The 22483-nt window shown below is 41.0% G+C and overlaps 1 protein-coding gene and 1 long non-coding RNA gene across 3 annotated transcripts in view; one reads left to right on the top strand and one right to left on the bottom strand.

The window, feature by feature from the left end:
- USP38 (ubiquitin specific peptidase 38) overlaps positions 1-22483 on the top strand; it is a 68582-nt gene that overhangs the window by 25130 nt on the left and 20969 nt on the right. The window contains exons 11-12 of one of the 2 annotated variants that reach the window (XR_015699492.1): positions 18271-18447; positions 19577-19668. Coding sequence is in view for 1 of the 2 variants with exons in the window: in XM_087735646.1 (XP_087591772.1) it covers positions 22-113 (92 nt within the window). In the remaining variant the exon portion in view is untranslated. Of the gene's footprint in view, positions 1-21; positions 1522-18270; positions 18448-19576; positions 19669-22483 lie in introns of those variants that run through there. The other variant, XM_087735646.1, reaches the window with a different exon arrangement.
- LOC148051543 (uncharacterized) overlaps positions 18444-22483 on the bottom strand; it is a 34322-nt gene continuing 30282 nt past the window's right edge. The window contains exon 5 of the long non-coding RNA XR_015699495.1: positions 18444-19627. This is a non-coding gene — a long non-coding RNA (uncharacterized LOC148051543). The remainder of the gene's footprint in view (positions 19628-22483) is intronic.

Raw genomic sequence — 22483 nt, 5'->3', positions numbered from 1 at the left:
CATACAATTAATTTTGTACAGTTTTTTCATGTGGAGCATTACAGTGGATTGCTGTGAATGTCACCCCTGTAACAAGTGATTATAACATCTACAAGCCCATTTATCCAGGATGAGGAGAGAAAAGGCTTCTTTGGATAACTACAAAAATCACACCTTCTGGCTAGCTTTTTCCTTCCTTTTTTTCCACCGCCTTGTTCCCTACTTTGGAAAGTTAAATATTTAATCTTCTGTATGCTCTGGAAGTTTAATTTCATGGGTAAGCTTTTTTTTTTTATCTGTAGGAGTAAGATTGTTTATGGAGTCAGAATACTACTTTTTATTGCGCAAATGACAGGCAAAGGGCAGAAGCACTGTGAGCTAAAGGAGTGTTAGAACAAAAGCAAGTGGGTATAAACTTTCTGTAATTAAGATTTAGATTAGAAACAAAGTTCCTAATTACTAGAACTAATTCTGGAACAGCCTTCCAGGCAGAGACCTGCTTTGAAGGAAGAGCCAAGTATATCTGTGAAAGAAATTAAATGCAAAGTGGTGTCTGAATAGTAGGCAACTAGACTTGATAAACCGGAGGTCCCTTCTAGCCCCTTCCTAGAGTTTTGCTCTTCTGTTGGACTTCCCATCTTGACACATTGCTAGTTCTGTTTTTAAGGCTCAAAGATTAAAGTGTAAATGAAAGGAATACTAAATTACACAATCACAACAACAAAGGTTGACTGCTCGGTTTTGGGTGGTGTTGGTCTCTGATTTAGGGGAGTGAGGCATAAAAATTATGAAGTGATGGAGAGTGGAAGCTAGGAAGAGTTGTGATCTAAAGAAGAGTGCTCAATTTCTAACACAAGGGCGATTCCCTAGTTAACCTACTATGGGATGTAATGGGTTGCAGCACTTGATGTCCTCAGTAGGCTGTAATCAAATGTGAATTATTGAACTCTTTCAATGGGTGAGCAAATAATCTAAACAAGAGATCAGAATAGACAAATCTTAAACTTTCATGTTTCCTACAGCCAGTCATCATAGGTCTACCTTAATCTGAATTCATAGCTATGTGTAATATGCTCTTCAATCACAGAGGTGTCAGGTCAATTGTAACAGTTGAGAACTGAAAGTTGTGTGACGCTGTTTGGCTTGGGTACAGCGCTGTGCTCTGTGTGGATTTAAGAACTAATGAGTATCCCTGTTTCAGCAAGTGGGTTAAAGAGACTTGGGCTGTGAGTCGAGCTCTGGCTGTGATCAGTATGCTGGCTGTGATGTGTAGTGTAGCATTGGCTTACCACACATGCTTTTTATTTTTTTAAATGCATACACATTCCCCCCATTCACTGTGAGTCTTGCTTTTGCTTGAATGAAAGTATCCAGATCAAAGGGAAAACAAACAAAAACAGCCAGAGTGAAGCAGAGATGAAGGTTTTTAAATAGAGTATGCTGCTTTCTTATTTAAAACAGAAGTTGGTTTTTTTTTTTTTAAGTCTGATGGATTCTAGGCAGGTATGTGGATTCAGGATATGCATTTCTTGTTCCTTTTTTTTCCAGTGTGGGTAATATTTTTAGGAATCAGTTGTAAAAGTGCTGGAATAGACATGTCAAAATGCACAACCTGCCACTGCCGCCTTGGTAAACAGCATGCTACCACATGCACTGAAATGCTGGGATACTTGCTGGCTGGCCTCCCCAGACGCTAACTGGGAAGAGCAGCTGCCGCCTGTGAACTGTGCCTTGCTGGGTGGCCATTTGGGACCTTCACCATCATCTGCATCTGTGGGTGGCCACAGGCAGCCACCCTGGGGTGCTGCCTCAGCATGTGTCTCTGCCGTGGGGGCTGCAAGAGAAGTCTGAGGTGTAACAGCCAGCCCCACTGTTCAGGTGCTAGCTCAAGTGGGGCACAGTCCCCAGCCCCCTCAGCAACACCTCCAGGCCCAGAGCAGGTGACTTGGGGACCCCTTGCAGCGCTGACCAAGACTGGCACCTGTGGCAAGTAGCACGCAAGGGTCGGGTGGTTGCCTATGGAGTCAGTGTGTGGGAAGGAGAGGCAGGGGGGCAGTGATGGAGAAGTGCTGGTGCAAGACTAAAATGAGACTACCGAATTGCAAAAAGGAAAGGATGGCTCTGATCTGATTGAGAAGTTGCGTGTGTTTTAATGATAATTTCACATGTATCTGCTATAAAGTTGTAACTTTAGTGTAATTCCACAGAAGGATACTCTGTCAACAGTGCTTTGTTATCCAAGCCTAATCCTTCTAAAATTTCCATTATATCAGCATGCTTGAGGGGAGAAAAAAAAAAACTCTTAATAGGCATATTGAAAATATGCTGCTGAGGAAAGTATTTCAGATTGACATTAAAAAATTAATTCAGCAACAGGATATGTGATTGGGCTAGCAGCTGTAGTATACAGCATCCTCGAGGCCAGTGGTCTCCCAACTTTTTTGATTGCATGCCCTATCAGTAAAAACTTCAAATGCGCACCCAATATATGTACATTTATTTATAAATTATATATGTACTACTGTCCTAATATATTATGTACATACATGAGAGTAGAAAATTAAAAAGTGTGAGATAAAGATGAAATAAACACTATTTTTAAATTATTTAAAATTTTGTTTATTAATGGTACAAAAAATACTTTCTTCTTGCACCCGAATGGATTGTCTTGCATGCCCCCTGGGGTGCATGCATCTCACTCTGGAGACCACTTCTCTGGGCTATAGTCTTGAAAAGAGTTTTAACTTGATGGAAACAGGTATCAAAATTGATCTGTTGATAATAATGGTTTCTTTTAGTCAGTGAATATAGACGGCATTACTTTATGCTGCATGACCATGTTTTGGATCTGTGTTTATTCTGAGTTCTTTAAAAACTTGATGCAAGGGCTGTGAACTGTTTCACTATTTGTTTTCCTACAGTGTGCATTAAATGACAAAAAAAGAGGTGTCAGCCTTAAGTGGTTTGCAGAGATGCAAAGCCGTTCCAGTTCTGAGGGGAGGGCATATCCCTTGCCAAATGCAGGAATGTGTTAGTACTTGGCTTTAAAGGTTAGTACCGTTTCTCAACTGACTCACCCTTTCTCAACTGTTCTCCAAAGAGATATTTATTCCCCAAAGCACAATATTTAGTGCTCAACTCCTTAAAAGAAAGTTATTTAATTTTCCTGCTGTATCTTTCATGGTGTTTGTTCTACTGAACTACAGTTGAAATAATCTTTGCAGTATGCCTGTTCTTAAATCTTGTTCTTGTAAACTGGCATAAATGTTTAATAGTATTTCATACCAGTTTTTAAAAATGGATGGGGCGAATGAGTGTTTTACTGTACGCGTGTTGGGCTGCATAAAGAAGTCAAAATATATATTTTTAAATGCCTCAGAAGGTGTCTGAAAGTACCTAAGTTTCTATGTGTTTGACTTGAGTTGAAAGATAGATGTATGAGTAAAATAAACAGTGGTGGGGGGTTTTTTGAATGGTAAATTATATCTGTAAATCTCAGCTTGAAGGCTCTCACACAAAAACATTGCAAATAAGTCAGAGCAGAGAACTCCAATGGGCCACCTAGATCCGGAGAACCACGTGTAGGCAGTAGCTGAATTTCATCTGTATTTCAGTTGCAGTGATAGGACAATGTTTCATTTGAGTTGTCTTCTCAATTAGTGTTACTTAAATCTTGAAAGAAGATGAAGTGACTTTCAACTTCTTGAGTTAATAAAGAATATCATCATTGGTTAAAATGCAGCACTTCCCAATGAAGATGGAAGTTATGGCACAGAAACATTCAGGCCTCCAGTAAGTAAAGACAAGGTTCTGGAAGGGCTGTTTTCAACTTTTGTGTTTCTCCTCAAGTTTCCCCAGACTACAAGTTAAAAGGAGGTTTTTGGGTTTGATTGTTTTTCTTGACTACAAGAATACCTAGGAAACTCAAACAATTAACAGGCCAGTTAATAATCTGTAAATTACTCCTGGGTGGTGAATTGTGTGAGAGGAAAGGGAAAGGTTTGGGTTGCCCTTAGAATGTGTAGTTTGAAGTTGAGTCTCCTCTAGTTGGCTGCCCACACCTCCCTCTGGCATTAGAAACAGATGCCTTTATGTGGTCTCAGGATTAAGCTTGGTACTGCCTGTGAGGATAAAATCGTGGGAACTTCCCCTTCATCCAAGACCTATTCAGGCTAATTGAAGAATTATTCTTGACCTGAGCTGTTTCAGTGTTGCTTTGATTAAGGAACTTGAACCTGCTGACTGCCAAGGTAAAGGACAGATCAAGCTTTAACATAATAAAGGACCTAATGATATATTTTTTTTTTTTTTAAATAAATGCTTTGGCTCCATAGGAGCTGCTATTTCTCTGCTGTGCTTTAAAATCCCAGGGCTGCAAGAACTGTTTCCTACTGATGAGACCACAAAAACATAAGCTTTGCAGAATTCACTGGGGAAGGGAATTGGCTGCAGTATAAACAAGCAACTAGGTGGATAATTTCATCATTTGGGTTTGTCTGCTGTATTTTGCATTTGGGGATTGATGTGAATGAAGACATGTGTGAGGATAATAAGCAATATGAATCTGAGGATGTGGCATAGAAAGCAAACAGGCCTCAAGTAGTTAATTTCTTAAAAGCAGTTACTAACACTTCTGTGGAAGAAGGATCGGTTCCTGGAATGGGATTCTAGGTAGTGTCTGTGTGATCTTGCATGGCAGCCTACAAGAGTACTGCTGCTCCCATGCCTTCACAGGGTGTGTTAAGGTGGAAGGCATGTATGGAAAGACTAAAATGTTATTAGTACACTAGTCCTGAAATGCACCCTCTGTTCATAGACCACAGACTTAAGTGGGCTCATAGATGAAAACATTTCCTTTCGTCGCAGGTATGGAAGAGCAGAGTATTTCTTTCTGAAATTTCTCATTTTCCTGGGAGCAAACCTAATAAGGAGTTTGGAGATGGTGGTCAATACTTATTCTCCAGTTGGGAATGCATAGCATAAGCCACAAGTTGGGAGAAACTTCAAGTAAGTTTGTAACTGCTTATTTGACAAGGCTGCTTTTAAACTCGAAGTGAGCTCATCTCCATTTGACTGGGTTCCCTTTGGTGCTAAGGATGGGCTGAGCGGGAGAGACCAGGATGAGCTGTAGAGTAGCAGCTCTTTTCACATTCCCCAGTTCCCATTCTGGGAATGGGCATGAATGCTCAGCTTTGGAGAGGATTCAATGAAAACAACCAGAGGATTTTAAAAAAGGGGAGGGAGAAGCTGGAAAGAAATGCAAGCAAGAGCTTCAGAGTGTGTGGGTATGCAAAGCTGTGGATTTCCTACTCTTTTTGAGACCAAAGAGAAGATGTTTAAGCAAAACCCTACCAACTTCACATGTATACATAAAGAAAAACCTTGTGGGAAAAAGTATAGCAATCATTTGGTCACTGTAATTGTGACCTATTTGCGTTTTATTTTAGCTAAACTAATGCCCAGCCTCCTATCCCTCTGCATTGTATTCAAGCAAATTTTTTGGACAAAAGTAAATATTTTGGGTTTTGTCTTTTTCACTTGATCTCCTTTGGAAATAGCTATTTAATTTTTTCCAAATAGTTGATTTGCCTGAATATTCTCCCCACTTTTTTAAAGGATAATGCACTCATATATATAAAAAGCTGTGGGTGGGTGTGTATAATAAGAATTAGTTCAATCTGTGATAAGTATTTTAAGTTGCAGATAGCCTCATCCCTGAAACCGCCTTAAACCCCGGAATTTCTTAGGATCGATGTTCTCCTTTAGATCACTGGGACCCAGCAAGATTATTCTCTTTACTCCCCTCCTACTTTAAGTGACTTCATGAAAAACTGAGGGGATGCAGCCAGAGACTCGCTGGCTAAGAGAAACTGCAGTATAACTAAGCAGGGAAAATTGTTGTTTGGACAGCTTTCGCAGCAGCTCCATGTTTAGTAGTGGTTTTCACCAGTTTTGCCCTGTCCATCTGGGAACTCTGTATCTTATTCTCCCCTAAACAAATACAGTGGAATAAGTTATCATGATACTTATGTTTCCTGCTACGGCTTCATCAGTGTTGTGGTGTTTTCCCTCTTCACATCTACTCTCCCCCCTCCTCATGTCCCTTGCAGCTGCCTTGTCAACTCTGATGCTAACCTTTCCAGGACACAGACTGTATCTTCTACACTGCATGCATGTCAGTACAGGGCTGTAAGTAATAGCATTTCTTTCTTGGTTAGCTTTTAAATGCTACTGTGATAAACTTAATTCCTAAATGTGTCAAACACAGGATAACAAAAATGCAATTAAAAAACTTAAAATGAACTATTGCATGTACCTAACCTGACGTGACTTTCTGTAAAGCCCCTGTTTTGCATGTAAAAATTCAGGCAAGTAGCAGTTACAGTAAGAAGAGTTTTGTTTTGTTCAACCCTGCTAAGAAATCTGTATGCCCACCAATAGGAGGAAATAGCATAGTGGTAGGAATGCTTCAGGTATTTGTAGGGAATTGCATTATTAAGAGGTTCTCACAAAGGCCAATCACTACTCATTTTTATGCAGAGGCTTGTGGTTGCAGGTGCTTGAACCATCATCACTTCGATGCCAAATTAGGTGTTTTATGTTTGGCTCTGAATACTGCTGAACAACCATGGCAGCACAACCATTCTGCTGGTGGTGGGGCTTGGTGATTCAGTGTTGGCTGGAGGTAATGGCAAATTATGGCTCTCTTCATTCAGGTGGAGCCACAGGGCACTGGTGGTGATGGTGGGGGGTGACAGAAATACTGACTTAGTTTTCTTCACCTGGAAGTCACAGTGAACTAAGTGACACTACTTAGTCTGACTGCCAAGTAGAAGCTTGCCCTGTATTTGCAGGGTATGAAAAATGATGAAGGAAATTGTTTTGTGACTTCCAAATGCATTACTAATTTTGAGGGCAGAGGAATTTCTGAAATTGAATTTCACAGTTGGTAGCTGTAAATTAATCCGTGCACATGGATATAGTATGTGAAGAATGGGAAGGAACATTTCTGATTAAAACTACCCTGACTCAAGTATTCTTGTACTGGTTTTTCTCTAATTGACCTACTTCAGATATCAGAGTTGCAACTTCACCTGTGTTTTGTTTTCAAGGACTTCTGTACATCCTTTGCATCTCAACGTTAAGGTTTTTAACTTGCTTTGAGTAGCATAAGCTCTTATAAATATAGTACAAGTATTGTAATTTAAATACAGGTGGATTTACGCCGCTTTGTTACTGAAGGCCCTGATGTGCTATATTAATTTTGGAGTAATTATGTGTTTATCCAGTAGAGAGCACTAATGACACTGCTATCTTTTTGTTGACATTGCCATCAAATTATTCAGTGTTGTCTTGTAATTCTGTGCTACAGAGCACTGGGCTGGGGTTGGGACTGGAGGTTTTTCCCTAAATCAGTGCATGGTTGAAGCTCTGCTATAAGTAGTTCGGGGGGAAGACTGTAAAGCAGGAGCCTGCAGGAAACGCTGAGCTAATGTTTACCCACAGTTTGGAGTCGCAGCAATACTCCAGTCTCTCCTTTGCATTGAATACCTGAGTGAAAGCCTTCAGTGTGGGAGTTGATCAGCATCCCTCTTTGGGCGGCTGGTGCCAGGACTGTCAGGATAAATGCCTGACTGCTGGTGCTACAAGTGTCTTAAAGGTCTCGGGGAAGTCAATGGTATAACCAAGGTGGTTCCTGCCTCTCTGCATGTAGGCAAAATCTTAGCAGCAGTGGCTAAAAAAGCATTTTTATTAATAATCTTTTAGTGTCTGCCTTTGCTTCAGAGCCAAGACAGCTAAGCTGGACATGAGATAGCTTATTGAAGCTGGAATGCTAGAGTCCTCATGGATGATGTAGAATGAGTGAGAAAGACTAACTTGTCTTTGAGACATCGAATGGAGTTTGTGGCCAGCAGTTTAAAAATAACAATCCCTTTACTCACTTTGTGAGAAAATTAGATGGAGCCAATGAGAAAACAAAAACAGACCCATAAAAAATGTTTCAAAATAACTTTGGGAGAGTATCTCAAATTTGTGTCCTGGGTAAAATATCTCTCACCATGCTGCCCAGCAGTCCAACTGCATTTGCTTGTAATAGCTCAGTGAACTGTTAACCTTTCTTCTGGAGCATGAAGATGCTGCCTGTAGGAAAAAAAGGTGTTTTAATTCTTCCTTAGGGTTATAGAAGAATTTTAATAATGTGACCAGTGTAAATTAATCTTCCTAAATATACAGGCAATCTGAAACAATCACACAGAGAGGTGTGAGTTATAGTAATTCACCTCAGTCTTGGATGAATTTGAGAATAACTGTCTGGAAGCAATATCTTTATTACATTATTTGTAAAGACTTAAAGAAAAAAAAGCAACAGCCACACTATGAAGCTGAGCATGAACTTGTAGTATTACCTCTAGGCTTGTTCTATTAGCTGATGTTTGGTTTTGAATTCGGTTTAGGAGACTGCAGTAGTATTATCTCAGAAACCACTCCCAATTTTTATCCTTGCTACTTCTAATAGAAAAGATTCTATTTACCATGTGGAGAAAAAGATCTGAGCATGGGTAAGATAGTGTGTTTATCTAAATAAACTATGTGACTTGTAGCATTAAAAAAATACCATCTTTCTATGTTTAAAAGTCAAATTGGTATGGAAAAATCTGCTTGCTTGGGGGAGAAAGTTTATCAGTTAGAAGAATGTCAGGTTTTTCTAAGTGAAAATGGGTACTTTTAAGAGGGCAGTCATAGTTGTTGCTGGGAGATACATGAATTTTGTGTATTGGTTTTTGATAATATAAATGCAATTAATTCATGCAGCTATCACATCAGTTAATTCTTTTTTGCTTTTAATTGCATTTGCAATTGCTTCTAAAATCTACCATCTGGTAACAATCTGCATTAAAATACTGGCCTGCCTGAAATTAATGGGAGTTTTGCCATGGACTTCAGCAAGTCCAGGATTTCACTCTGCTCTTCATCTTGCGTGACTATTGCTATTCAGGGTGTGGCAAATATACTATATTCTGCATCCTGATTTATGTGAGCATTTGCTGAGCAGATGTTAGGGAGCTAAACTTGTCCATTTCAAGCCATCTCTCCTATAGCAAGTGAAAAAGGCCAGATCGGTCTCAGGTGTGATTCTGTTCACTTGGGATGCTTATAGGGATTATGGTTTCTGATGAGTCAGAAACATCATGCTGGATTTTAAAAATGCAGCTATGAACTAAACAAGGATTTATTACTTGTGCTGTTGTGAGCGAGCTGACCAAGCCAACACCGCTGCTATGCAAGTGGCTAGGGAGGGGGTGAGCGGGGCCACGGCTAAAAGAGAGTGGGGGCCAGGCGGGTGCGCTGGGCTTCCAGTTCAGCTGCTGACGTGGTGCTGCTCCTTCTCCAGATCATCACCTCTCCCTGCAGTGGGGTCACCACCTAGGCACCTGTGGTGAGGGAGAGTGCCTTTATATGTATAAAGCACTTGAGTTCCCGTTTCCCAGGATAAGCATTGGTCTAAAGATATGAAATAAGATTAGCCCTTACTGATTAGCTTAAAAGAAGAGTAAGAAAAAAACTCCCTTGCCAATCTTTTTTTTTCAGTTGCAAAATACCTTGTGCACTTCATTAGTTCAATAACCTTGTATGGGGGGGAGGGCGTTTGTCAAAAACCCAGTTTACAATGAAGATAAAATAAGAACGCATAACTGGCATATCTTAGGCAGAACCCACTGTGGGAGTCACTCCCACAGTTATGTCTGGTGCTTGCCAACTCCTACTGAGCCCGGTATTTTCCCATTGCATTGTTTTTACTGATAGCTTCCATTCAGTAATAACAGAAATCTTTGCAAGGGTGAAAGAGATTAACACTCTTCATAATTAAGTAAAGAAGTGTTAAGTGATTTCCATAGCCACTGAAGAATGTGTAGCCTATATGATAAAGTAATCTCATGATTTTTATCTTTGTTCTTTACTGAAAACAGTAGGTGAGCATTTTATCCCATGTTCAAATATAAAATCTTTCCTGTTTTGAATCTCTTTTGGGGAGGAGCAGTAAATGAGGGAGGAAGGCTGCCAGAGATAATTACTAAAATGCCCAGCTCAGATATGTATAGTCACAAGATGAAGCTGTACAGGGTTTTGTGTCGCAAAACACGGAGTAAATTTTTATGAGCAATAATAGTAAGGAAATAAAGCAGTCATAACAGAATAAGATAATATCCTTTTTTTCTTGTGTGTTCCCAAGGAAGACTAATATGTGACGAAAACTGTTTAAATATTATTCCTGTTTAACTGGGAACTGCTGATACAACAGCAGTGGACAAAAGCTGAGTTTGATTTCTTGCTGGAAAAGAAGAGTGTGCTTGAGATAATGTGCCCGCGCTGTAACATCCCCCACTGCAGAGGGATGTTGTCAGCCTCCGGCATTCAGACCCTTTAGACCCCCACCGCTCTGTGAGTGCAGAAAAGCCACAATAATAAATGTTTCCATCTGCTTCTGGTTAGGATTTTGCATCTCATCCTATACTCCACAGTGATCCATGCACTTGAGACAGCCAGGCATGATTATTTCCATTAGCAAGAACCAAGATCACACCCTGAAAAGCCCAATCTGGTCCAAACCTGCTGTAGATTGCCTGCTGAGCAGCACAGGTCACGATAAGATCATCACACTGATGTCCCATATGGTGACAAGGTCCTCTTCCCATACATTGGCTGTCTTGCTCTTCTGAGCCGGCTGTGGGATTAGCCCCGGCAGTCTGAGATGGCTGTCCTTTTGTGTGTATGGCTTTCTGCAGCAGGTGTGTTTCACTGTGGCCACAGACCTGTGCAGTAAATGCAGAAGATTTGCACAGAGGAGCCAGAATTTATGTGTGAGTTGGGCCTTGGCTTTGGAGCTGTGTGTCAAAAGAGGTTCAAGAATGACCACGGGCCCTGAACTTTTGGCATGAAGCGTTCAACTCTTCTGGTGAGCTTTCCTCGGTTGCCCGGCTTCTGTTTCCCTCCCCTCCAGCCCAGTCATCCAAGTCAGGTAACTTACGCCTACCTACTGGAAGGAAGGAAGGAGAGGTGATTGATGGTGGTGGTTTTAGCTCTTGCAAGGTGCTCGGAGGCTGCAGCAGTGGCTGCCAAGTGACAACCTAAGCCTATAAACACCTGGAGATCTGGGTCATGCCTCAACCATTTGTGAATTTTCTGGGAAGATTAAACATGTGGGAATACAGCTTCATACTACATCATCTCATTCCTGAGTCTACTTAATATTTGATTAATGCAGAGATAGGAAGTTGGTGAATGTTGGGCTGAAATATGCAGTTTACATAGAAAGTTGTTTGATTTTGGGGGGAGTGCCTCATGAGCTCTTTGTAAACTCTGCAGAGCAGGGACCATGTGTACGGCAGCGTCTGGCCAATACAGCTTTATGCATAGTTTTTTAGATCTTAATTTTCTGTGCATAAAATTGTGTTATTGGTGAAATTAGTACTAAATAGTAGTTCATAGCCTTGTGGAAATTGTTATATTTTTGTTGAAACTACTGTGGTTTTGTTTTTTCTTTTTTTTTAACAGAAAAAGCCACTCAGACTAGCATGCCAGTACTTGTATTAAGATCTCTGAATTCCACAGTGTATCTTTTGGTATGTTCCTCAGTCTCCCTTCTCTTCCAAATGATCTCTAAGAGTCTGTAGAAGCTATTTCTCCTCAGTCTTCATCTGTACTCTGTCTCTCTCTGTCACATATCCTTAGAAGTAAGCTGTGAGGAGTGGGATTTGCACGCTGACCAGAACCCGCTTCTGTTTCAGAAGATGTAAGCTCATCAATGCATTATGAAAAAAATTTAATTCTTCTGTCATCTTAAAGATGCTTCCTATTGCAAGTAGGTAATGTTTTTAAGATGCGTAATAGATATTAAATGTAATACAATGCCCAACCCTTTCTGCAGATAGGCGTTGACCAGCACAGCGAAGACGTGGAGAATTACTTGTGTGTAGGAACTGATTAGACTAACTCAAATTAGAAATCAGACTAATTGGTAGTTTTAATGATTCTTAAGCCCACAAACGTGTCCTAGAGTCTTAAGATAAAGTTTCATAGGTGGATGAGCCAAATAAGCAACTGGCAGCTATCAGAAGGGAGAGATACCATCCTATCCTCTCCTCTTACCTTGAGCTGGCTTTGGTGTTCATGACTGCATTTATATCAATTTAAAGCACTTAAATGCCTTTCTATTCTGCTGAATGTTCCCACAGATATTCTGGCTTGCTTTCAAAATAGTGTGGGGTGTTGGATTTTTTGTTGTTGTTTTTTAAGGTCTGCTGGGATAGTAAATTGCATCAACCTACTTTGCAATTGGACAAGTGCTGGCATCAGCACAGGGGAGGGGGGTGACCTGCACAGCTGGGGAGTGAAGGGAACGGGTTGAGAAGAGGGTATTGCAGACAGGTATTTCTAGAAAGGCTGGCATGTTAATTTGGCTCAGTTTTATCGTAGTGTTATATACTTGTCCTTCCATGTATTATAGACGTCCCCTTCAGAAAGCTAAAGGAGCATGAGGAAGAGAGTGGGGAGATGTCCTGCCTGTTAAATGAAGGATGCAAAATCCTGCTATCTAATTAAATCACTAAGGAGATACATGTATCTTTGTCTCATACTAATGTGTGAAGAAGATGTTAAAACTTGCATTAGCAGACAGAAGGCACCATAATAATAACGTGAAGAATGGAGCTGACCTGCTCTTGATTTATTAATGGCGCTAGTGGAATTTGAGCTAATTTATCAAGATGAGATTTTACCATGCTTAGTACTTCTACACAAATAGCCCATAAATCATTCATTAATTACATCTCATTGGAAGTTATGTTTTGTTGTATTTTTTCTCAAACCCTATAGGCATAGAAAATTGTTTTGATCTGTGTTCACATGTAATAAAGCTCTTTCTCCCTCCTCCTCTTACTGTATTTTGTTTTCTGGGTTTTTTTGGTTTTCTTTTTTTTTTTTAAGATTAAGGATATGCCAGATTTGTACCTCCAGTAGTATTAGTTTGAAAGGACATGAGTTTGTGATGCTCACATAGCATTAAAAGGCTGCATGCGGGCAGTCTGAGGTGCTCTGGGAAAGCTCGGTATCCTGCATCGCTTGGGTCTTATGGTTCCAAATGGTCATAGATAAGGTTCTTCTGGATGTTTTCAGAACATGTAAGGGAATTCTGCAGTTTAAAGATGAAAACATCTCTCTCTAACATTACTCTCTTGTCTTGCTTTACACCTGGTATCCCAGCAGTTAGATTTTTTCCCAGCGCTGTGAGTTCAGCAGTCCTCTTCCCGCTCACCACCACTGGAGCAGAGGGTTATTTTAGCTCACCTACTCCCAGGTAACTCGCGCTCCTTCCTCCACATACCTGTTCCAGTACGTCTGCCTGAAGCTGTAGCCTTCACCTTTGGCTCTGATCTGAGGTACTTTCACCTACCCAACCAGGTCTGACATTTAACATGTTTCTCAGGGCATGCTCCGCTAGAAGCGTAGGGATGATGATGATGGTTTTACTTCTCCTTTGCAAAAAGTACTATAAGGCCTCAACTAGTGCCCTCAGCCTCCCAGCTTTCCTCCACAACTGTGCGGTAGCTGCTGCAGGAGGTTCCCCACACCTAGTGCAGGATTTGCCTCTGGAGTAGGAGCATGAGTGCTGCCTACTACCAAACACGCAAGGAGGCATTTTTGATGGTCGTCAGCAGACGAATGGAAAATGGCCTCATGGTCTGGTGGCTAGCAGGGCCTGAGGAGAGGAAGGACAAACGGTGCCTTTGGGTTTTGTCTTGTTGGGGTTTTTTTCTGCAAACAGGAAGCAGTGTTTCTTCTCTGGACCATGCCTCATGGAAACAACAAACAAAAGAGGAAGCACCCAGTTAGAAATGATTGACATGGGGAAGGGAAATATTTTTTTTTGCCAAACAGATACATTTTAGGGGGAGAACAGTGAGTAGAAGAAATAAAATAGCCTGTTCTGAATGGGTGCGAGGAGAAAACTGCAGATTTAGAAAAAGCTACAGCCTAGGAATAAGATGGCTAAATGCACTAATCAAAACCAAAACTCTGCCTGGTAAGTGATAGAGGTCGTCACAGCAGACTAAAATTAGTAAAAATACAAGCTAACAATACCAGGAGGGAAAGATTGCCTGGAGGGCTTTTGTGTCATAACTTTTAATACCTCAAGGCGAGCCAGTGAGAAAACTGTTCACATGAAGGGTGGATTGGCAGTGCTCTTTCCAAAATATTTTTTTTGGGCTGCTCATCTCTAGTGCCTGGTGACGTGGCTTCAGGGAAGCAGACTGCACATTTGTATAGCATGCGAGTTCCTGAAACCATACTGAGCCCTGGGGGATTTTTTTTGTACAGTAACCAAAACCAAGTCAGAGCTGCTAGTAAGGACGGTGTCCTCCAGGCAGTACTTGTTATTCAGCAAAAATACTTGAGCATTTCAGTTTATTTGAGGTGTTTCCTTTCCTTGGACGCTTCAGTCTACCTGCCTGTCAGCTATCTAGGTAGTAGAAATGCTTGGACTGCTTGCTCATGGTTGGATTGAAATGCTTTACTACATGTAGCCCAGGAAAGCGTAGTCACTTTGTTTTGGTGCTCAGTCCCTTCCTCGGATCTACTGGGAGGACTGGTATGCCCTTCAGCATAGTAGATTTTTATTCTACACGTGCACCCTTGTCCCCATCTGAGCTTCTAACAGCATTTTTAGAAACCATGTGCCAAATACGATATCTTTCTGGAATTGTCATTTCCTTTTGTTGGACTATTGTGGGAGAAGGTGAGAATCAACATCTTGGTAGAATGCATAAAACTTACATGCATAAAATGCATACAAAGTATAAAATCTAAGCAAGACAACTGCAACGATGAGAGAATAAAGCTAACAGCGATGGATCCTTATATTGCAAACTTGGTGTGGGGACTGAGTTAACACAGGCTCCCAGGGAAAGAAGAAAGAGGACTTGGCACGGATCAGACAGGAGAAGGAAGGAATTAACTGTTGAGAAGGAAGATAGGAAGAAGATGGATGAAACTCCTGGAGCAGAATCCCAAATCACCTTGCATAACGCTTTGGGAAAGTTGCCCATGATAATTGTACACCCCTGGATATACATACAGAAGTTGGGAAGAATTAAAAATAAACAACCATAATGTCTTAAGAAAATAAGGTAAATTTATAAAACTTACAAAATATGCCTATTTTAAAACACTTTATAAAATAACTTGAGTGAGTGCTTAATGAAGATTAAAACAGCCTTTGGTCAACAGGACATAATTGGCTCAGTTTCTTTTTGTTTTGAACGCTTTTACCAACAAATAGGCTTTGTACAGGAGTTTTACTGTAACCATAAAACAGAAATTAGGAATGTGAAGAGAATAAATGTCTTCACTTTGCCTAATTTAGACCACTGACAGAGGAGGTCAGATTCCCCAGGCTTCCTCCACAGCCGGTGGAAGGGGGGATGGGCTGGTGGCTTTCCAGGAAGATCTAAAGCTCATAGAAACTGAAACAGCTACCATAAGTTTCCAGGCTTGACCTTAAAGAAGAATTTAGGTGAACTATTTTTAGTGCCCATATCAATGTAATTGTATGTCAGTGAATAGTGCTGACCTAATGAGGTGATTAGAAAGTAAACTCTCTACTTACGTGGTGGTAATTGGGATCAGTTGTTTTTGTGTGAGTAGTTTATATATTGCCAAACAAAAATATGCTGCAAAGTAAATTGTGTCTAAATAAAAAGCAGGCCATTGATCCCAATGTAACATCTTCTAGTTTGTGAAAACCCGACCACTGATCTTTAAAAGTTACTCAATATTTAAGAAAATGCTCTTGAATTATCTCAAGATAAGCGTGATCTACTGAGAGTGCCAGTAAACGTTCACTTTTTGATGATCTTGTTATCATAATCTGTCTCTTACTGTCTTTAGATGAGTAACTTAAGAAAACTTTCAGCTATTTGTTACTAGGTTTCCATACTTTTTTGGATTCTTTTTTAGTGAGATGCTCAGTAGACGAGACTGGGGGGGGCAAAATGTGCCAGAAATACAAACTCGGTGTTGTCTTTCAGAAATCTCTTACCTGTCTGGATCAATCTGTATGCTAAGCTGTGGCACCCATAGCATTTACCCCGGCATCATTTCAGAGCGCGGTGACGGGAGGTGGCTGGGACTGCGCGGCCCCCTCCCTTGGCAGCAGCTCTGGAAAGAGACGTGCTGCTCAGGATGGGAAGAAAGGAGACTCCAGCAGAGTACAAATACGACTCCAAGAAGCTGACTTGCCTTTTAAGGCACTCGGGCAAACAAACATACAGGCGCTTGCGTCTTACCGGGGAACCAGAAGTGACACATAAGCCAACGTTCAAGTCAAGCGGCAGAATTTTTGCCGGTGGTCGTGCAGTTTCTGTACAAACGCTCAGCTTTCTGGAGTCAGAGCACTGATGAAAACATTGCTAAACTCTCTGTGATCAATCTAGGCAAGGAATAGTTACTTGGCAGGAGATGCTGGATTAGACCTTAAGTAGAACATGGTAAAAGTTACTCAACTGACCTTTGCAGCACGATGAAACAGGAGAGAAGTCGTTACACACACCTCATATCCCTGGGAAACTGGGGTGGAGTGACCTGACCAAAATTGTCTTGCTGTCGGTTAAGCTGGTAGTTGTGCTCTCACCATTATGTCAGCTGCCCCATGAAGAGTAAAGGGGAAAGTGTAAATTGCTTATTTAATGCTTAGCAGGCAATTAGTTACTTAGAAAAGAATTGCAATAAAAAAGACCCTGGTGTGGGTGTAAAGGCAGGATCTTTGAAGTCTGGCTGTGACTATAAGTTATGCATACTTGTGGTCGGGCAAAGCTTTCTATCTAGCGTGTTTCCAAAGTTCAATTTTTTGAAAGACAGCTATATTTAATTTTAAAAGGAAGCTATTCTGAATGCCTAAGCACATATGTCACTCTCCTCATTCAAAATTGGATATTAAAAAAAAAAAAATTAATATAGGGGAGTTAAGTTGGACTGCTGGGCTTTTGGGTCCGGCCTTTGTGAACTTGAAACAAGTTGACTGCATGGGGAAGCAAGCTGGAAGTGTGGGATTCTAGCTGAATTTCTGAGCGAGCCAGCTCCTTCTCCTTCCCTTCAGTCTAGAGAAAGGACTTACATTTGTTCCTGTATGAAATTGAAGTGCAGACAGCTATGTAGGCAGAACTTCATATCTAACCGAGTAGAGGGATTTACAGAAATGGAGATTACATTTTTAAAAATCTTGACCTAGAAGTGTTGTAGCAAAATTTTGCCATTCAAAGTCAATAGATTTCTTGTGTCCTTCTGGAAGATGCTCTGTGAAAAGCTTTGGGATTTTATGGTACTTGTGCACGTTGCAAACTGCAGAGTTTCCTTTTATTCCTTTCTTGCCCTTCCCAAGTTAATGAAAGCATAGGAAACCATTCGGGATGAAAAGCTCTGGGCTTCTGTGTTTTTAGGAAAAGCAGATGACAAGGTACTTGATCAGTGGAAGACCAGGAAAGCAGAAAGAGAGGAAAAACCTCTCTATTTGCTGCTTACATAGACAGCAGAAGTAACAGGATTTACAGCTGCAGAAGAAAATCACATAACTGTCTCAAAACCTTCATAAAGCACAATATAAATTGTTAAGAATCCGGTATCAGTTAAAAATGGCATCTGAAATAAGCTGTTTTCTGGAAAGTGAAGATTTCTTTTTAAAAAATCTAGACCGGACAGAGCGGTTTGGTTTGCTGCCTTAGCTGGCCATGGGGGAAAGTCCTAGACCGTCCCGCCAGGTCCCCCCGGCAGGACACCCGCCGTGTGCCCCAGAGAGGGGAGATGGACATCCAGCGTGTTGGGGCAGGGGAAGCGTGGACCTCGCTTGCTGATGATTGTCCGTGACTAGAGCTGGCCCTCAGAGCTTACATCGCACACGTGACAGAGGAAATTTCATCTTGTTTGAACCAGGACTTACTGTTCGGGGGGGTTCGTACTTTTGCTCTTCTAGGTATGCTCTGTGTAACTCTGGCTGTACCTCATTTTCACCAGCTATAAAATAGCAAAGATAATTACATTTTGTCTTAGGGAGCTATGTACAAATGACTGAAGTATTATAGAGATGACAAATATATGGGGAAAAAAGTAAGGAAATGCGTTACCGTAAGTCTGTCTTTATTGTACCTACTATGCCCACAGAAATACGTTTGGCTAAAAATGATTGTTCTGTTGAACTGACACTAAAATCCTTCTCCTTATTAAACCAATGTTCACTAGTTTACAGCATGACTGGTTCCAGGTTTCTCCTTTGGAGACAAGATCAAAGATTTTGAAAAGGCATGTTACCTTGGCTTGTGTGCTGCTGTATGCCACCGCTGAGGAGCCTATTGCAAAGTCACGGCTGCACAATGAAGATCCCTTCTCTTGAGGTTAAAAGAAGGTGATTGTAAAAAGGTACGCAACCTGTAGGTGCACTTTAAATTGTATTTCTCCTGTCTTCAGAGTCCATAAATAGAATGGAAATTCAAGAAATGAACATTTCTTACCAACGGCATTTAAAGACAGCATGTTCTCTTATGTAAGCAACGTGTTTTCAATAAATTGTTTCAAGCTGTACAAATGTGTTTGCCAATCCTCAAAGCAATCATTTGCAGCCAGTTTTTTTGGATGATAATAAGATTAATGATAAAATAACACTGAAAACAATTTTAAAATAACCTTAGGGATTTAATATAAATCCATAAATACAAGGAAATTCTGAGTTAAGGCAGCCAGAGTGTATTTAACTTAGTCTTGTTTTGCTTCCCAACTACAACACATACAATCGTTCATTGGGAGAAAAGGGTCTCAGCACACTTGATAGAAGCACAAACCATATGTGCTATTTGACAGAGCTGTAAGCACAGCAGTGCTAAGAGGATGTTGTGTTTATCTTAATTACAGGTGGTTCTGTGTGTTTGTTAGAATGGCTCCACAGTTTTAAAGAAAATATTATGTATTTTATTTCCTCCGCTTATTTTTTAATACTGTGTGACTAACGTTACATCTAGTTGGCATCAACTTTTTTCCGGTGCCTCAGTTCACAGTGTAGTAGTGATTACTGTAGCTAGACTTCAGTTTTCATGAAGTAAAAGGTATTAATTGTTGTGTAACACATCACAATGAAAGGTTTAATCTTACAATGAAATAATTATTATCTTTGTATCTATGTAACATCTTTGCTATGCAAATATTTGCCGTAATTATTGTGCAAACAGTGGCTATATTTTTCAAGATAAAATACACTAATAATTTCATACTATTTTTGTTCACATAAACAAACGAGAGAGAAAACCCACAGAAAGACTAAGCTGCTATCGAAATAGGTCTGACCAAATACTTTGGGGGAAATTAATATGCCTATTTACATCATAAAAAGTTTAATCTTGGTGGGTAACTTTATAGAAATACTGTGTTAAAAGGATATTACTGTAAGTCAGTCCTCGGTCCGGAAGTCCCTTTCCCATCTTAGCTGTACTCCCCCGTGTAATGCAAGTTCAGCTATGGGCTGTGTGACATCACTTTTTCTCCATGTTTTTCGCAGGTAGTCTTTATCTTGTACGTTCCCTATTCTTCGAGTGCTTCACTCTCAGACCTGAAACAGATTTGCAGGAGTTTGAGAACACCCAGCTACAGGTGTGTCAGGCCATGTGCTCAGAAAAACAGATAAGAAAAAAATAAATCAAATTTTACTTCTTGGCTGGGTACCCAAAAGCGAATGGATACGTTTGGCTTTAAACTTCACATATCTCAGATGCAAATCTGTATAATGGGGATAATAATACTCACTTTGCATGGGTTTTATACTGTTGGTTTTTTTTAAAGGAGAGGTTTTATGCCAAATTTCTTAAGCTTATGAAAGATGCAAACAAGGAATATTCAACTGCGTAACTGTACCCACAATACCAGGATTTATCAGCTGGCTAGAAACTTTAGATCTGCTGCACAGACCTGCAACTTGATCTGAAGGAGCAATAATTCACGGTATTAGGTTATAAACCTTCCTGCCACAGAAAAGCCTTATGAAGTCTAGTGTCCTCGTTGCAGGCAGCATCTCTGAAGAGTTACATTACGAAGTTCTGGCAAGTCTCTACTGAACATGTGCCAAATGCAGTTTTTCCAGACGTTTGCTGCATCACTAAATTTCATTTGATTTTCAAAGGCCCATTCCTTAACTCGTCCCACACCCCAAATTTCTAGTCCCTGCTCAAAGCTACATGTAGGCTAGAGTTTTCATATGGAAGATTTAGCATCAGGAAAATAGCATCTCTCTTTTCAGCTGCATTCTTGGACATTAGTGTGGGTTTTGGCAGAAAATTTCATTTAAAAAAAAGACTGAAGAAGCCTCATGGGATGAAAGAAATCAGGTCAAAGAGTTAAAACTGCAAAATTACAGACAATGCAAAAAGGGGTCTTATAATGAGAAGGCTTGGGCAGCTAACATAATAATGATCCTACTATATTAGTCTGTAATTAGATCATTTCCTTCTGAGATGGCCAAGAAATAAATCCCTATAAATACGAGCTTATGTGACACCAGTGATGAGATAATATCGTGTCTCGCACAAGTCATTGCCTGAAATCTGAAGAAGTGAATGTAGAGAAATTTAAACTCCCATCGCAGATACGAACGAACAGCACTTTGCACCACCACCTTCTGAAGCAGGCAGGCACATGAGGCAAAGGGAGGTGAAAGAAGTCGCCCCCCATTGCCCATCGGGGGACAGCCAAAACAGAATCCAACAGAGCTTTAGGCCAGGCACTGATGTAATTGCGAGGTACCCATCAGAGACTGGATGTTCAGACACATGCATTATAGAAATGAAAGACCTGTTCATCCTTTTCACACTCAGAGCTGGGGACATAGAAATCTCCTGGAAACTACGAGCTGCAACTTATTTCAGAAGACAGTGCTTCCTGAAGTGATGTCATACGTTGATGTCACAGGCAGTGTTGACTGAGTTTGTGACGTCAATACGATGCCATCAGTTTAGCTAGGTGCCACAGACTTTGTGAAAACAGAACATCTTAAAGCTTTGCAGAGCTCAGTGTTTTTTGCCCGTCTGGGCAAGACATTATAGGCCCAGCAGGGAGCAACCCTGCATTTGGATTGCCAAATGCTTCCCACTGTAAAAATGTCTTTTGACCTATCTGGGGAAGCTGTAGTTCTTCCTTTGTGTATGGGAAGCCGCTGAACCTCGAGCAGATAGAGCACCTTGGAGCCAGAGGAGTGTCTCCTCTGCCCCTCGCACCGTTCTGCTCAGCTGGTTTGAGCTCAACTGAAAACTCTACGCCTTGCACCCTTGGTAAAATGGCAGAACCGGAGGCTCCAGGTTAACCAGCGAGGATGACCTGACCAAACAGCTCACGGCTGAGAAAGAGGAAGGTCTTCTGCTGCCTCTCCCCTTCTTTCCGCTCCTGGCCGTACTCCTCCTCCAATGCAGTTTGTGCCAACTGGCACCTTCATGCTGTGCCCGAATTCGCTAATTTGGCAGAGCACGACTGCTGCAACAAGAACTCCGACAATGAACAAGCTGATTCGGTTCAAGGGCAGATCCAGCAAGCGGGACAGCCAGCACAAGGAACAAAGTAGCATCATGCAAGCAGGAGGATGGAGGAGAAGGGATGGGGATGGAGGGGAGAGAAGATTTTGCTTTTCAGTGGCTGTGAAACTTTGGTTCAGCTTAGCCTTCTGGGAAGTTGTGCTCCTAGGCCAGACGTAACCAACAGTGTTTAGTCAGCTTGGAGCTGTGGGAACACACACCTTCTCGAGGGGCGTGGGCAGAGAGATTCGGGCTGGATACCCTCGGCAATTTCTTCTGCTTCATCGCTTTGACACAGGATATATGTTGGGGAAAGAATAACCCCTATCATAAATCTTCTCACGTTATTAATTATACTTGTTCAATTATATGGCAGTAGTGCATATCAGAATTCAGCCCCGTTCTTGATGGTGGCTTATTACTGGGTCTTCAGACATAAAAATACCCCAGGAAATAACATTCGGAAATCAGACCATTAGATGAAATACATTTAGGAAGTGCTGAAATGCTTGAGAACGCAACTCTGGAGGTGGTTGTGAGCGTCCCTAATTTAGTCCTCTTGTGTTGTGTGCATTACGGTACCTTCTTCAGTGGCACGATCTCATCATTATCTTTCCTGCAGCTTCCCTCCACATGCAGAAATTAAAGATTCTGTGTAGGCTTCAGATGATGGGCAATAAGTAGGTCACTAGCTGAATTGTGAAGACTAACTATCTTACAGCTATCTAGCTCTTTGAACAGTCGATTCTGTACTTAAAGGCAGATTCCGGTGTAAAAAAACAGTTTTTACCCATAACACTAACAATGTTATCACAAAGCTTGCGTGGAAGGGGGCTGAACAGCAATTGTATAGGCAATCTAAGTTTTGGCAATACCTGGGTTTAAGAGAGCTTGATTTTGCCATCTTA

This window comes from Nipponia nippon, unplaced genomic scaffold, assembly GCF_047370975.1.
Source record: "Nipponia nippon isolate SJK-2023a ecotype South Korea unplaced genomic scaffold, ASM4737097v1 scaffold_6, whole genome shotgun sequence".
In the NCBI taxonomy this organism is placed as follows: Eukaryota; Metazoa; Chordata; class Aves; order Pelecaniformes; family Threskiornithidae; genus Nipponia; species Nipponia nippon.
This window is presented reverse-complemented; position numbering and strand designations above follow the sequence as displayed.